The sequence below is a fragment of the Otolemur garnettii genome, unplaced genomic scaffold (genome assembly GCF_000181295.1).
Source record: "Otolemur garnettii isolate 467f Iridium unplaced genomic scaffold, OtoGar3 scaffold00188, whole genome shotgun sequence".
Lineage (NCBI taxonomy): Eukaryota > Metazoa > Chordata > Mammalia > Primates > Galagidae > Otolemur > Otolemur garnettii.
In genome coordinates this window covers 2,667,226-2,684,291 of record NW_003852583.1, presented here as the reverse complement: position 1 = coordinate 2,684,291, position 17,066 = coordinate 2,667,226, and the positions used below count along the sequence as shown (strand labels likewise).

The 17,066-nt window shown below is 47.2% G+C and overlaps 1 protein-coding gene across 2 annotated transcripts in view; it reads right to left on the bottom strand.

Moving 5' to 3' along the window:
- PAPD7 (poly(A) RNA polymerase D7, non-canonical) overlaps positions 1 to 17,066 on the bottom strand; it is a 46,106-nt gene that overhangs the window by 12,662 nt on the left and 16,378 nt on the right. For both annotated transcript variants that reach the window (XM_012812089.2, XM_023507554.1), the window contains exons 2-5: positions 6,423 to 6,546; positions 5,379 to 5,425; positions 3,711 to 3,831; positions 845 to 952 (exon numbers count right to left, since the gene is read on the bottom strand). In XM_012812089.2, coding sequence (XP_012667543.1) covers positions 845 to 952; positions 3,711 to 3,831; positions 5,379 to 5,425; positions 6,423 to 6,512 — 366 coding nt within the window. In that variant the 5' untranslated portion in view covers positions 6,513 to 6,546. The remainder of the gene's footprint in view (positions 1 to 844; positions 953 to 3,710; positions 3,832 to 5,378; positions 5,426 to 6,422; positions 6,547 to 17,066) is intronic.

Sequence of the window (17,066 nt, the reverse complement as noted above, 5' to 3'; positions counted from 1 at the left end):
GGTTGCAGCCGTCATTGTTGTTTGGCGGGTCCAGGCTGGGGATTCGAACCCGCCACCTTAGGTGTACGTGGCTGGCGCCTTACCCGGTTGAGCTATAGGCGCCGAGCCAGAGGTATTCACTCTTGTGTTTGTCCCTCTTGCTACCCAGAGCAAGTGGACAGTCCTCCCCGGGTAGTGGGCAGAGGAAGGGCTGCTAGGACAACACGCTGGGCATGGGGAGGGGCTTCATTGCTGCTATTGACCTTGTGTGGGGCTAAACATGCTCCTTTGGACCAAATGATGACGCAGAGGGAAGGGGACAGGGGAACTGAAGGAGCAGGGCCCTGGTGGTGCAGGGGCCCCTGCTAAGGGTGCTGAGGCCCCTGCTGCAGTAGGAGGTCAAGGCCACCCGGGTTAAGAGTCTAACATACATCAGCAGGTCAGAGTCTAACATACATCAGCTCAAGCAGCAAGTCTGCCACTCTGTCATCAGGGACCAAGGCCACCCAAAGTGAGTATTCTAAAGTACATCACGATTTTCTCAGCTTCTGGTAGAACCCTAGGCTGAACTTATGAATGAGGAATGTGAACTAGAGACAAAGACACTTTATAATAATGAGAAAGAACATTTTAATAGCTTTCTAAAATAATTATCAACTTCATGAGATGCTTACTCAAGAAAAGCAAATCCAAACAATACATAATTTCAAAGTAGATCTAGACATTACATTGAAGGATAAATAATTTAAATGTACAGTTTGTATCATTAAAGACTCCTACATTGAGCTGAAAGTTTTTAACTTTTAGGAGAGAAGAGATGCCCAGCATAGGTGCTCAAGCCCCTCATTCCTGCCAGTGACAGTACCTTCATATAATTCTTGATGAACTCTGCTGCCCGGACACCAGTCTCCATGTTAAAGCTGATGTCGACTTTAACTTCAGTCTCCTGATCTGTGAGTTTTATTATTGGTACCTGTAAAGATTTAATTTTAAAATGCTGTCCTTCAGTATGCAAAGCTCTTCACAGTCCTGCATTAAAACACTTTCAAAGTTGTACAGAGGTGTTGGGTGTTTTTCCTTATCGACATGAGGGGATTAGAGATCATGATGCCAAATTTTAAAAATGAGCAGAAAGGGAAATTTGTCAAGTGTTCATGTCAGTAGGACTCGGGACTCAGGATGACCCCCTTCCCTGGTTCCCGTCCCTCACAGAGCCTGCACTGGCTCAGCCCCCAGGCCCATGATGAGCATCAGAAAGAGGAGAGGAGTGAGCCCAGGTGAGCAGCTGCCCCTGAGAAAGCCACCAGAGGAGGAGCCAGCCCAGGCCCCACCACACCTGCGCCTGGCATGCTCAGTAACATTTTTAAAAACATTCAATGTAGCTTCATAGCCATTTCAAAGTTGCATTTTTATACTGATATTGTTTCTCTAAACAATTCTACTTTAGACTTCCATCATTTAAGACAATTTTACTTAAAGAAAAAAATTTCCCCTAAAAATCAGAAAATATATAAAAGGTATTTTGGAAATACTCTCATCAACAATTATCTCCAAAAGGCACTCAAAACTAGCCTCATAAAACTGCCCAACAAACATTCGGACCACACCTCACCCCCTCCCCACCTGACAAAACTGTGTTCTTCCTGAAGAAAAAGGAATGTCCTTTCAGCCTGGAAGAAATAAAAAAGGAGTTTCGGTCACCAGAATAATCAGGGCCTAATGGGAGCCTTCAGGGCTAACAGAACTGGTACAGCACAGCCCTGGCCTGTGCTGGGCTTCAAACTCACAGCCCTGGGCCAACTGCCGAGGGCACAGCTGTGAGTTCGGGCTAGCGGGACAGGGACACATGTGTTACCTCAACCACCAGGTAGGCAGGGTAATCTGGGCTGGCGCAGTCTAAGAAAGCAGAAAACGAAACACCTTCCCAAAGAAGTCATCGAAAACTACTTCAGAAGCAGCCCCATGCTCAAAGGCCCAGGCCTTCTGATACCCAGACTGAAGCAGTGCCTCAGGTTTATTCCCCCAAGTCCCTTCCGGTGCCCCCCTGCCTTCTACCTGCACACACACTCACGCACTCACAACGTGAGCCCCACATTCTAGAAATTATCAGTGACACCACAATATTTACTTTTGGGTGCCATTCCAAACAGACGAGCTTTCCCCTTAGCACAGCCTCACCCTGGGCTCCTGAGTCTGAAATGACCATGTGCTGCCAGGAGCACAGAGTTCTGGGGGCACAAACGCCTGGCTCTCTTTCCAGTAGACACGGGCCCAGGTACCAGCAGTAAGGGTCATAGCAGCTCAGACGCACCATAACAATCACTGAGCCTAAGCAGTCACTGCAATAACTACTCAGTCCTGCCTGTCCTCCAGAATGTTCTGAAGTTCAGGACAATCAGGCAGGACTCTCTTGTTAAAAGCTCCTCTACATCTCAACCAGACACCTCATCACTGCTTCCAGGGCCTGGACTCCACAGGCTGGGCACACACAGAGGGGGCAGAGCCAGAACTGGCAGAGCTGTGGAGCCTCAGACTGCCTTCCCCTGGGTGAGGGCGAGGGCACCACAGCAGCATGCAGAAGCACAGAAAGACAGGCGGGGGCTCGGCGCTCACCTCCAGAGTGGAGGCCCCACCTCACACCGGCTGCTTACACATCTCTCTGGGCCTTAGTTTCCTCACCTGTGAACAGTGTCTACCAATGATAGTAACTAGGAGGACTAGTGAGCAAGGTCGGGGAGCTTTTTAGAAGGTGGCCAGATGCTCATTCCCCAATGCCAGGAAAGCAAAAGGCCCCATCTGGGAGAGAGGCCTTAGGGGAGGAAGTGATGTTGGCCCACCCGCTCTCCAACAGCAAGAAAGGTGCATCACCTCGTTAAAATTCAACAAGATGTCCACCTGACACCTGCATTTTCCAGCACATGTGTTCTATCACTCTCAAAAACTATCCCCCACCTGAATCCAACACTGCCAAAGAGTAAACACTCAAGAAACACAGACACCTCCTCTTGAGCAAACAAAGCTCTCATCTTCTGACAATCCACTCAAACAGGACAAGGACGTTACGCCTCACCGAAGCTGAAACATCAATTTAAAAATGCAAGGTCAGCATAGAGTCCAGGTGAGCTAATAAGTGCCACACAGCAGGTAAATAACTCAGAGTTCCTGAACTGTTTCTAATCTTGGGCTGATACAAACCTCAACAAGCACATACCAGAAGCAGTCCCATCTCCAGACTGCTCACCAAGGTAAGAGGGTTTTCATACGTGGACATTTTTTGAACAACAAATGTATCTGGTATGGTTTTCTCTCTTGGATACAACTTAGGCAATGGTAATCATGAATACCATGGTTTAACCACTGGATTATGTACCAGGAACGGGCAGCATCTGGAGGGCACTATGTGACAGCATCTCCCATCACATAACCTCCTTTCCTTATTCACCCCAACACAAGTAGAGACAACCATATATTTTAGTACCAAGAACAGTTTGTAGGTTCACAAATTCCAACAGTTTGACAAGTTCACAAATTTAGATTGCCACTAAACATGTTCCTAGCTGGTAATCATGATTATAGAAAATGTAAAAGGCATGGTTATACCAGAAGTACAAACGTCATCAAAAGTGTAGCCAAGAACCACCAGTAAACAGGAACTGGTCATGCAGACCCTGACACGTCGCCCACCGGCTGACAGGCCTTCTCGGAGGCCAGTCCGAAGCCCAGCCACTTACCGTAGCTTTGTCTAAGACTTTGATGGAACACGGCTCAGCCACATTGTGCTTCCGCAGGGCCTGCTCCAACAGTTGTAAAGGAGGACGCTCCCACTTCCCAAAGACCACCAGGTCTATGTCACTGAAGAAGAAAGAGTGTTCGTCAGTGCTCCCCATGCGATGAGGCACCACGGGGATAAACGGGTGCCTTGCATGGGTCCTGCATTTCCCTCAAAGGCGAAGACACATCCCACGCACAGTCCCACCCTTTGGGAGAGGCAGCAGCTCAGGAGGGACAGCACCTCCGCCCAGTCAAACTGGTATGTAAGGAGACCAACCGTTTTCCTCATCAACACTTTAACAAAATGAGGTTCAAGGAAACATTAGGTGAGGGCCTTAAAATCACAGGCTCCAAGAACTTACAGACAATACTAAGGACTTAATGTATCTGTGACGTAAGCTGGGAAGTGAGAGGATAAAACAGGTGTCCTCAAACTGCGGCCACCTAGGACATTTATCCGGCCCTCCGAGTGTTTTTGCCGCTGCTGCCTGTCCTACTTAGCAGCCAACTCATCCCAGGGCCCGCAGTCTGGCCTTCCAATGGTCTGAGGGACAGAGAACTTGCCCCCTGTTTAAAAAGATTGAGGACCCCTGGGATAAAGGATTCTCTCAACAGCACAAGCCGAATGAGGAGGGATAAAATGCCTGCCCCTCCAAACCAGCCTGCCACAGCCTCCTGTACCTCCCACGCTGTCTATGCTGGATCGCTGTTGCTAACCCAGAGCTTCCTGGATACCCTGAATCTGTCCACTTCCCACTGTCCCTGACAACAACAAACCCCCAAATCCTGAGATTATATCGTCTTCAGTCTCCAAACACTAACCACTACTGAGTAAATGAAAGATAAACTTTTAATGAAACAATGTATATAAACTTTATTTGGATATCAAAAGAGTACTTAATGAGAAAACAACTTCAAAATACCAACTTGTGGCTAGGCACCCACAGCATAGTGGTTACAGTGCCAGTCACATACACCTAGGCTGGAGGGTTTGAACCCAGCCGGGATCAGCTAGAACAACAATAACAACTGCAACAATAAATAGCCCAGCATTGTGGTGGGTGCTGGTAGTCCCAGCTACTAGGGAGACTGAGGAAAGAGAATCGCTTAAGCCCAAGAGCTGGAGGTTGCTGTGAGCTGTGACACCACAGCACTCTATCAAGGGTGACATAGTAAGACTCTGTTTCCAAAAAAAAAAAAAAATACAAACTTGTTTGCCATTTTTCTATCAGATAAAAATCCTTACAAAATACTGTTTAAATAGAATTTTGCTTAAATCTTCATTAAAGCATAAGATCAGTTTTTCAAAATCATGCCCAAAGTAACCACTGCACTCACCGGCCATAGCCCCCCACTGTCTTGTTCCAGCACCCAGCATTCTTGCACCCCAACAAATTAAGCACCAAAGGAAAGATGCAAAGCAGTCCGTTCACTAATACGTTACAAATCTGAGTATTATTTTCTGCCAGGTTTCCTGCTGTGCCCCCCCCCCCCGCCCCCGTCTTTCCCTCTAGTTGCCATATCTAGCCTGAGATGAGTTACAAAGACTCTACTTTTTTTTAGCCCTTAATATGCACAGAGACACCATCCCCACCCTAAACACACATCACTACTAATCTGGTACTCACCTGGTTGGAAGATAGAGACCTGTGCTAAAGCTGCCAAATATCTGTACCTGAAAGAAATGACGATTGCTGTGAATTGTGTACTACAAGCAGTCCTACTTTCTTCATTTCTTACTCAGCACAAGGCCTCACTATAACCCTTGGGTAAAAGGTCAAACTACTTTGGAAGTTAGAGGAAGGGAGATGCAAAAAAAAAAAAAATCCTACAACTAAATAGAAAATTCCCTTTAAGTTAAAAATCTGCCCCAGAAGGAATTTCTAAAATCCCAAAACTAAGAGATAAGACAACCACTGCTTCACCCCATGCCCACACAAAGCTAGCTTGGGGCTTGTCAGAGCCAGTGTCAAACCCTCCAACACTCTCTCAAGCCCACACCCAAGGCCCTGGACAGGGTTCTGTCCTAGGCACTGACCTTTAAAAACACAAATGCGTATCATTGTAAAAGAGCTGGGAAACCAAGGTGGTGCCCTTGCACTGAGAACACGGGCGTCCCTTACACCTTCTGCACCCTCAGCCAGCAGGTGGCCCAGGTTGGCAGTGCGGAAGGTGTGCAGAGCAGCACAGGGCCAGGCTGCTGAGCAGCTCAAAGATGGCATGCCCATGCTGCCTGCCCCATGCAGCCTGCCCCATGCAGGCCAAAGTGCCCAGGCTCCTCCTCTCAGGAATACCTGCCTCTCATCCCCTGCCCTCATTTCTCCCCACCACCACATTTGGGAGTGCAATGTCTAACCCTAAAGTAATTACTCCATTCCAAAACCCCCACAAACCCCTCAAGCCACGAGTCCTCACACCCAAGTGGGCACCAGTGTGCTTAACACAGTCGCTGGCCTGGCCCAGGGTGGCTGATGCAGCAGAAACAGGTGGACAGGGAACGTGCATTCCAACAGGCTCCCAGAAGCTGCCCTCTCCAAACCACACCCAGAGAATCACTGTCACGGGCCCGTGAGAAACAGGGGTCTGTGTGGACACAGGCAACACAGCAGTCCCAGGGTCGCAAACCCACTTAGATGTGGCAGGTGGCTCAGAAGCATGAAGTATGTACTCACATCAGCCGTCGGCCAAAGATCTTTAACCACAGTCTCAATCCGTTTCACCACCTCTCTTCTCATAGCTGCTTCTTCAGGACAAGGGGACATGAAGTTGTAAAAATCAATTATTTCCTCATGAAGTCTAGTGGATAAGAAAGAAAACACACCAGAGTTACAATCAAACTTAACCAGATTCTCTAGCCTGTTATGATTAGATTAGAACGACATTAAAACATCCATCTGCCACTTAAATCCAGTTTCTTTTCTCCTCTAAAGTCTATAAGAAAATTAAAATTGTGGTGGATAAAATCACACCCTATGGCTTAGCACCACAGATTAACATGAATAAGTTTTGTCAACACCAGATCATAAATTTACAATTGGCCTTTAAAGGATCACCCGAAAGACTCATTTCAGGGACTCAATGTTAAGATAGTGAGGGATGCGATGCAGGGAAGATTCCAACAGACAGCACACTTCCCAGAGGCTGCTGCAGAGGAGCACACTCTGGCTAGGATCCACCCTGTACCTGCACGCCTCATGCTCAGGGGCACCAACCCGATGAGACAGGCTGAGGGGCAAGAAAAGGACACACGTCCTCAGAGCCCACAGCCCAGGGCACAGCAGTCCAGGTCTGCTCAGACAACCTGCTGACCACCCACTAAATCTGGTACTTAGTGCATCCTACTCTCACTGGATTCAACACCTAAGTACTCTCCTTAAGAAGCCAACCAGGACATTTATATTCCACACCTAGTAAATGTCACATGTACTCTCGTAAGATGCACGGTAGGTATGGTCCCACCAACTACTCTCCCTCCAACAATAACTAAGAAAATGCCGTGAAGGCTATGTTGACCAATTCAATGAAAACATTTCAAATTGTGTGTAAAACCAGCACACTGTACCCAATGATTGCATTAATATACACAGCTATGATGTAATAAAAAATTAAATAAATAAAATGCAATATATCTAAACATTACAAAAAAAAAGAAGCCAGCAAGGAGACCGACCACCAAACAAAATGTGGAGGAACCAGCTTGGTCCTGACAAAGCTCTGAGCAGCATTTTCAGGGGTAAGGGGCAGAATCCAGGGGTCCCTCAGATCCCCCCACGGGGCCACCCTTCAACTATCCCAGGGCTCTGAGAAGATCACCCCTGTGCCGCCATCACTTTCATTTTAGAAGATTAATTAGAGATGGAGAGAAATTTAACCAATCCTAAGAATTTTAACAAATCAAATTCACCTGCTTCCATTCTAACTTTTTTATTAATAAAGCAAATAGTAAAAGACAAAAATAAAATGCGGTCAGTGCAACAGCTAGCAAACAGTGCACAGAGAAAAGGCACTGCCCTTAACAGGAGCGATGGGAGCCACAAGGCGAGTGGCACCATGTCAGTTTATCATGTTTTATTTTTTAAAAAGTAAATTTCATCCCAAGAATGGCCCCAATTCAGACAGCCAGAAGTCCAGTTTTTAACAGACGTAAAAAAGTAGTAAGTCACGTAACATTTAGCTAAAATAATTTTCCAACATATCTTATCAAATTGCAAAATTTCTGGAGTAAAGCTTCTGATTTTTTTCCCAAGCTACTGAGCACCAACCAGGCATTTAAGTATCTTTTTCCATCAGACTTTCCATTTAAAGTCTGAGGTGTTACTTAAAATGCCCCACTATTTAGCCAGACACAAGACTAGATATGTCAAGTAGGCAAATTAATGTCCACATCAGGGAAGAGCCTTTCTGTCAGTAAGAATGCCGGGGGAGGGGGGGTGCTCTTCACCTCCATCTGTCACTGTGGCCACAGAGAGCTCATCTGGGGGCAGCGTGGGCTCTCTGGGAGAAAGATACAGGAGATGTTAGTCCTCCCAAACCACCAACAGCCAGAAGCCTGCCTGTGCCTCACAGGGTATGTATGTTCAGAGATCCTAATAAAGATACAGGCTCAGCATCAAGTAGCTGGCCCGAAGTCATGCAAGAACACCATAACTAAAATTCCAGCCATACCCTCCATAGTCAATACACTTACCACTCGACAACAGGGCCTTCCCTGTGTTAAAGTATCACTCCAGGTCTCCACTGCAGAGTGGAGTGCACTGTCAAGTTTAAGTTGTGTGTATCTGAAACAGCAGCGGCATACAGCAGACTCTCCTCCTCACTTCCCAGGACACTTCAGCCCATTCACGACCTGTAGGGCACCTCACTAACAGGACACTTGGACGTGCGCTGCAGTCTACATTAGACACCGCTTTGACACAGTATCTGGTTTATCAGATGTCTGGTCACTTACTCAGATCAGAAGGGATGGCCTAGCCTTGTTCCCCGAAGTGGGGAGAGAGGGACAGCCAGGTATCCTATCAGTAAGATACGCTAATAACTGGGCCCACCTGAAGCCTGTGATAAACTAGACCTGTAATTCAGCAAGTGCTATGACAGACAGTAAGGGGAGAATGTTTTTGTTTCATCTTCTCAGGACAGAATGGGCACTGCTGGTGGACGGGCCTGGTGGTATCTCTTGGATAAGTGCGTGCTGGACAAGAAGGCTCTGGCCAAACCCACCCCCTCACCAGTCTTCCCTAGCAGAGATTGGCAAGGCCCAACAACAGGAGTGCAATGATGGGTGACAGCCACCGTTTGAGCAGATGGGCATGGCAAAGTCTAACAGCCATCATCATGGTACTTGTGAGGAGACCTGAAAAGGCCCCAGCTGCTCCCTGTGCTAGTTCTCTGTGGACCTCAAGAGGGCAGGAGGGGGCCAAGCAGCGTGGCAGGACTCCTGCCTGAGCAGAGAAGTGTGGAAGAAAAGCCTCACCGGGCATGGCACAGCCCCACTGCCCAGTCTCCAGCACTCCCAGCAGCCTCCCCAGGTCCCCAGCTTCCTCGCGGCCACGTGCTGACCAGCTGAGTCCAGCACTGGCAGGAAGCCGCTGGGAAGAAGGCCTCACCAGCTTGCCCTTTGACCCCTGGCACCCAGGGCTGCGCTGGCTCACGGAAAGCGGTCGGTCACTGGGTGTGGAGCCGATCATCGGGTTTCACCAAAGCGTTCTGCTCTGACCTTGTGGTTCCTGCTCTACATTCCCTATAACATGACATCAAAAATTATCACACTGAAAATAGTGACCTCTGCACTGGATAACTTGTTAGTACAAACCACATAAATGGTCAACTATCCTTTTGAAAATATAAACAGTTGCTAAATAAAACTTTTGTATTATTTTATTCAATACTAACATTAGCAGTTCTCACCCCTGCAAGCTACCGCAGAGATAGCTGTGACAGAGTGCTTCCCCAGCCAATGCTGCCGACCACAAGACTGCGCCAGCAGTGGCCACAGCCCACCTCCTTTTCTAGTTTATGACTTCAAGTACTGAATAAACCTACAAGTTCAATTCTCCATAAGTTTTTCATAGAATTGTGTCAATGAAGTTTTAATAATTTTTACTAAACAATAAAAAAGAGGCAATAATTTATTCTTCTCAAGTATCAACACCTCCAGGGAATTTTGCAACTGACAAGATCCCTGCATAAAAATAACACTGAAGTCTGCTGTCTAGTCAATTCACTCATATCTTTTATAGTTCAATTTCCATTCAGCTCCCAAATACTATCTCCAGATGGAGGAAATTTCTGTGCAGTGATCGTAGGAAAACATTCCTGTGTGAGGGATCACAGAGGCAATGTCTCCAAACCAGGAGGGTACAGAAATCTTCCAAGGCAGCCCTGGGATTCACTGCTGCCCCAACATGCCTTCAGCTTCTTCCTGGGACAGGGACAACAGTGCAGGCCAAGAGGCAGCCTGACCAGTGCCTCCTGCAGTGACACAGGACACTCCTGGGAGCACTCTCACATGAAGAGAGGCCTGCAGAGCCCTATCAGCCTTGTCCCCTTTACTCTTCAGTGAGTGCTGGGGCATTGAGCTGGTGCTGGGGCTCTAGAAACCACATATGGTACCTGGATGGCCTCTAGAAGGCAGCCAGGTGCAGAGAAAGGAAGAGAGGACAACAAGGTACGTTACACCCCACCCGCTCACTGTGTTCAGACCACCACCACTTGTGTTATTTTTTGTCAAACTTGATCTCCACACATTAGCCTGCCACCTCCAGCTGCGGCTAGTTCAGGTAAACCTCCCTTGCAGCAGACAGCCCAGCGTACAGACCGCTGGGGGGCATAAGGACACGTGGAGCACCGTGCCCAGTACTCAGAGCAGAGCTTCAGCTCCTCTGTGGAGAGACTTCCAGCCTCGTCTTAGGTTCTGTCAGCAACCTGGGTTTGCTGTGGTACAGACAGGAAGCATGGCATGCAACGAGGCCTACAGATACAGTGAGCCTCGGCCAGCTTGTCTGAGTGGTGACCTCCTAACATCAGTGATGGCTGCCGGCCCACACAGGTCAGGTGGGCTCTGAGATACAACGTGAAAAAATCTCACCTGACACATTCCAATGGAGCAAGCCCTGAATTATTCCCTTTCTGGCTACCTTAAGATGGATGGAAAAGGTGAGAACAGAGTTTTCAGTGAATTTTTGTTTTAATCATGAAACTACTGGGGAACAGAATTCTAAAGCATTATTTTTCTAATGCACTTTTTTACTAAAAATTGGATAATAAAGCTCTCATGTACAATCATTAACCTGATAGAGTCTAAACCCATTCAAACGGTAATACCTGACTTCTCAACTTTTAATAAAATTTCTGCTTTTCGTGCCAAAAGTCAACACCAGCAATATTTTAGTATCTGGTACATACTTGCTATAAATATTTATGAAACCCAATTCACTAAGCTTGCTTAAGAGCAAAAAGAAGAGTCATACAGTTAGAGAACCACCACTAATAAAACAATCGACAAAGACAGATGCCCGTTTCCAGATGATCTTCAGCTCTAGAAGCTGAGCTAAAAGGAAAATGGTTCCCATCTTGGTCGAAAATTGAGCCAAGGCCTGGGAGGCCTGGGTGGTTCAGAAGGTGGGGCTATGGGTATGAGGTCACCCCCAGTGATCCCTGGCTTTTCAAGCCGAACTCACCAGCCTGGGGCAAACCTGGCTCCTTCCTCCTCTCAGCCCAGACGCTCTGCCCGCCTCTTCCACCAAACACAATTTTTAAGTGACTCTTTATACTCAACCCAAAGAGGGCAGGTAGGCAGCTGCACTGCAGTGGGTGAAGGCCACGAAGAACCAAAGGGCAAAGAGGCAGAGGCCACAGCTCTGTAGCGAAGACAACTTAAAATAAAACATTTCAGAAAGTACAGGGGCAAAAGAAATACCCCAGGTGCTAATCCTGCTGCCAGCCTTCCACAGGGAGCCGACCAACAGTCTGCGGGTTTAGGCTGCTCCCCTGGATTGGGATCCAGCGGCGTCTTCTAAGGAAAGCAACAGTCTAGTCAGATTTCATTCAATGCTTTTCTTAAGGGAAAAGAAAAGTCAGGAAGAATGAACACAATCCTCCTCCCATGCAGCCATGGGGAGTTTTAGTGCCTGAAACCCAGTGATCTCAGGAGCTGGGCTCCTGACCGTCCTAGCAGCTCCACACTGTTGTCACATGCCCTGGGCAACCACAAATGCTGGGGAAAGTGACTGAACTGCATGTGACTCCAGCTGTGAAACACAGTAGAAAACACTGGAATCTCACTATTTCTTATTTATTCTCTCCCTCTCCCACTCCAACTCTTCCTTCAATAGCCTTAAAATCAGCAGTTCCTCAGAAATCAGGCCCTCTCCGCTGCATTTTGCCATTTCACTATTCCTTAGACCAGCAGTTCTCAACCTGGGGGTCGCAACCCCTTTGTAACAATGAAAATACATCCTGCACATCAGATATTTACATTGCGATTCATAACAGTAGCAAAATTACAGTTATGAAGTAGCAATGAAAATAATTTTATGGTTGGGGGTCACCACAACATGAGGAACTGTACTAAAGGATCGCGGCATTAGGAGGTTGAGAACCACTGACTTAGACAAAACATTCTGAGTTAACTACTGTAATTTTATAACATGATTTGATGCAATTACAGTAAAACAAATGATTCACAGACTGCTGCACGCCGCACAGACAGGGTCTGGATTAGCACCTCCTTCTAACTAGAAAAATGGGTTTTTATGTAGATGACAAGTGTGAGAGCAGCGAGGGGAACTGAATGGCGCCTACTATTTTGAAGGGTGGTGATGCTCTTAAAGCCCCCATTTACTGATGTACTTAATAAGCTAATTATAAACCTCTTTTGTTTAATTTTAGTTACAAGGCACAAATTAGAAAACTCTGAATCAGGTTTTCAAAGGTGAATATTTTCAAAATCTAAGCTCACAAGAAGTGGGAGGAAAGGGACTGAAACTGTGACTGAGAACCTCCCATCAGCTGCCCCCAGCACCTGCCACAGCTCCTCCCCACACCAGTGGGACCGGTCTGTGCACCAGTCTCTCCACAGGCGCTTACACAGAGCTGCGGCTCCTATGTGAATGGAGGTATAGGCAAGGCCTCCAGGAGAACTTGCTGTGGGGAAGGGTCTGCCAGCTAAGCTACAGACAGGAGGAGGAGGATGCACCCCTTGGAGGAAGAGCAGGAGCTGAGCCAGGAGGGGCTATGAGCCCTATGGGGTAGCCCAAATCAACCAGCATTGGCAGACAGCCAGGACAGAGGGCGCTATAGCTTTGGAATGAATGTGGGCATCCCTTCTTTTCCAGATCCTTCATGGGGTCAGGCACTGGGGCAGCTGGCTGCCCAAAAGCCTTTTAGAACCCAACTGGAAGGTGAGCAGAGGTGGCTTTGTGGGCGCCACCAACACTCTTCCACCCTAGTGGAGCAAACCCAAGCACCCCACAAATGCCAAGTGAAGGCCATGGGACCACTCAGAGAGAGAGAGAAGCACACAATCTCTTCTTCCCTTAGACAAGGAAGTACAGCTTAGGTACCAGAAGCTTATGATAATTAAGCAATGGGAAAAGTATGTAGCTGAACTTGGGGTGTGATAACTGCACTCATTCTCAGCTTACTGCTAGAGAAAAAAGTGAGGCACCAGAACAAGATGAACAACCTCAGCATTTCACAAATGGAGGGCACAGACATTCTGGGATTAAAACTACACAGAACTATATCACAAAATCTCAAAACTGCACATGCTGGCACAGATGTGGAGAGAAAGGAACACCTTTACACTGCTGGTGGGACTACAAATTAATACAACCTTTTTGGAAGGAAGTATGGAGAAACATCAAAGAACTCAACCTAGACCTCCCATTTGATCCTGCAACCCCATTACTGGGCATCTACCCAGAAGGAAAAAAAACACTTTATTATAAAGACACTTATACTAGGCTGTTTACTGCAGCCCAATTTACAATGGCTAAAATGTGGAAACAGTCTAAATGCCCTTCAACCCAGGAATGGATTGATAGGCTGTGGTATATGTATACCATGGAATAGTATTCAGCCATTTAAAAATGGAGATTTTGCAGCATTTGTACTAACCTGGATGGAGGTGGAACATATTATTCTTAGTGAAGCATCACAGGAATGGAGAAGTATGAATCCTATGTATTCAATTTTGATATGAGGACAATTAATGACAATTAATGACATGGTGGGGCATCGGGGAAGGGGAGACCAGATAGAGAAGGAGGGAGGGGATGAGGGTAAGAACAAGAAGAAGGAAAAAAAAAAAGAAAATAGTGACTAATTTTCACATAAATTGGATTTAATTTTGACCAAAGTACATTACTTAAACATTAATTTATAATTCAATTTGTTAATATGTTTAGGATATTGCATCCTTATTTATATGTGAAATATGTTTGTAATTTCCCCTTTATAGTAATATAGTTCCTCCAATTTTTTTTTTTTTTTTTTGAGACAGAGTCTCAAGCTATCCTCCTGGGTAGAGTGCCATGGCATCATGCTCACAGCAACCTCCAACTCCTGGGCTCAAGCGAGTCTCCTGCCTCTGCCTCCCAAGTAGCTGGGACCACAGGCACCCGCCACAACGCCTGGCCATTTTTTTTTTTTTTTTTGGTTGCAGCCATTATTGTTGTTTGGCGGGCCCAGGCTGGGGATTTGAACCCGCCACCTTAGGTGTACATGGCTGGCGCCTTAGCCGGTTGAGCCACAGGCGCCGAGCCAGTTCCTCCAATTTTAAAATTAGGTGTATCCAGATTAAGTAGAATGATTTTGAAATATTTCTTCTTTTTCTATTGTCTATAAAATTTGGCAGGATCTGTTGTTTGAAATTACCTTTTACTTTTATTTCTAAATATTAGTTGTCTATTTTTTGAGACTTTGGGAAAAAAAATAAGTAGTTAACTGATGACTCCATACTGAATCTCAGAGTCAAAGCATTCAATAATAGACATACTCTTATTTGACAATGTGAATGTTACTTTCTTTGCATTATTATTATTGCTTAATATTTTGACGCAGTAATCATCTCGTTTCTTTTCTGAATGTATTTATCTTTGTTTGTTCTTTACAAGGTCTTTCTTTCTAGTCCTTATTTTAAACATTGTTATTGTTATTAAATTTTAAGCCTTTTTAATTTTGTGAAGGCAAAAAGTGGAAACCTAATAAACACATGTATATGTAAAATAATAATAATAATTTTTAAAAATCTACTCAGAACCACCCCATGTAACAGGTATGGGGTGAGCAAAGCTGGGGCAGGTGCCCTACCTGTACTCATGTCCTCAACCCACCTCAGGGCAAAACCTACCAAGGCACTCAGTCCCCCAACACTGGTGTCTGAAGGAATCCACCATAAAACAGGACTCACAGACCCTCTGGAGGAGCTCAAGGAGAGGCTGATAAGCCACATCCCTGAACCACATCTGCTGGTTCCAAGCCACCTGCCACTCAGCCTGCAACACAGCCCCAGCACAAGCATTGACTGCTGCAGGCCATTTCTGGGCACTCTGAGGAAACTGAGTCCCCTGAGAGATTGCGAGGCTGGTCTGGAAGCCGGGTGCGCCTAGCTTACTAGCTCACGGAGCTGGATTGTTTTTGAACAAGAACTGCTACACTTCCTGTCATCTTTCTAGATATCTTCACACAGCATGGAAGACCAACCTGGGCAATATCAAGACCCCAAACTTACAAAAATAAAAAAAAACAACAATAACTTAGTGGGGCATGATTGCGCCCACCAGCAGTCCCAGCTGCTCAAGGCTGAGGCAGGAGGATCACTTGAGCCCAGGAGTTTGAAATTGCAGTGAGCTATGATGATATCACTCTACTCTAGCCCAGGCAATAGAGCAAGATCTGGTCTCAAAACACAACAAAAAAAGATAACAGGCTGGGAAATCACCAAAACTCACAGAAAGCGGGAGAGAGCACATAAGAGCATGAGAAAGAACAACTTGACGGAGCCCAAGGTATGAGTCGACACTGAAGTGTGGAAACAGCCAGGACAAGTCACTCTAGTCACTCACTCAGGTGACAGCACAGCAGCGAGCAAAACAAGACAGGATGACGGCCCTGCTCTCGCCGAGTTTACCCAAAGGTGCGGTGCCCACCGATCCTCAACAGCCAGAACAGTGCCGTACGCTTTTGGCAACAGCAGCAGGGCCCAGGGCGCCTTTAGGGCAGCACTCAGGGACAGCCTCCTGGAGAGCGGGCATCAGAGCTGACATGGGAAGGACAAGCAGCCAGCCACTGTGCAAAGTTGAGGGACAGCATGGGCAGCAGGATGAGGCCCCCACGTGGGGCTGGGTGGAGAGGAAGCCAGCGTAGCCCCAGCGCAGTGGAGCCTGAGTCTGAGACCCGGGATCCCATGTCTGTCCCCTAGGGGCCAATCACAGAGCAGAAGAGACCATGAAGTACTTGAGGAAACTTGATGGTGTGACAGACATGACCAAAGGACTGAGCCCTCAAGGCCAGAACAACTCAGCAAGCAGTCAGGCTCCTGCACAGGGACATCAACCCCACTGAACGAGCAGTCTGGGCTCCACCCTGGGGATACCGGCCCCTCTCAGCAAGCAGTCCAAATCCTGCCTCGGGGACACCAGCCCCTCTCAGCGAGCAGACTGGGCTCTGCCCGGGGGATACCAGCCCCCCTCAGCCTCTACTCTCTACCACCTGGCACTGTGAGACCCCTGAAAGTCAGCAGAGACACAGTCAGACTTTCAAACCTGCAGTCTCGGCTGACAGAGAAAGTTCCCAGGCCAGCTGCAGGGGCTTCAGTAAGAACACGCTCACGGCACATCAGCAAAAGGACAAGGCTGAGGGATCTAAACACATCAATGCGGGAACAAAAGGGCAGCATGCAGTGAAAACAAGGAACACAGCATGGACAGACTCTCAGCCAAGGATCAGGGGAAGTATTACTGTGCCTCTTTCTATAGAAAAACTTAGCAAGGACATGTCAGGAAAGCAAAGGGGGTACAAATGGCAGAATGGGGGGCCATGAGGACACCACTGTGCTAGGGTGGCAGCTAGGACAAAGCAGGCAAGGCCAACCTCAGCAGCAGCGGCTTGAGTGAGGCTGGGAGGAACAGACACTCCCACCCCCAGGAGAGAACACCGGCAACAAAGTGTCAAAGACTCAAGAGAGGAAAAGCTACAAAACCAGTGACCAAGTATCAAAGACTCAAGAGGGGAAAGGCTACAAAACCAGTGACAAAGTATCAAAGTCTCAAGAGGGGAAAGGCTACAAAACCAGTGACAAAGTATCAAAGTCTCAA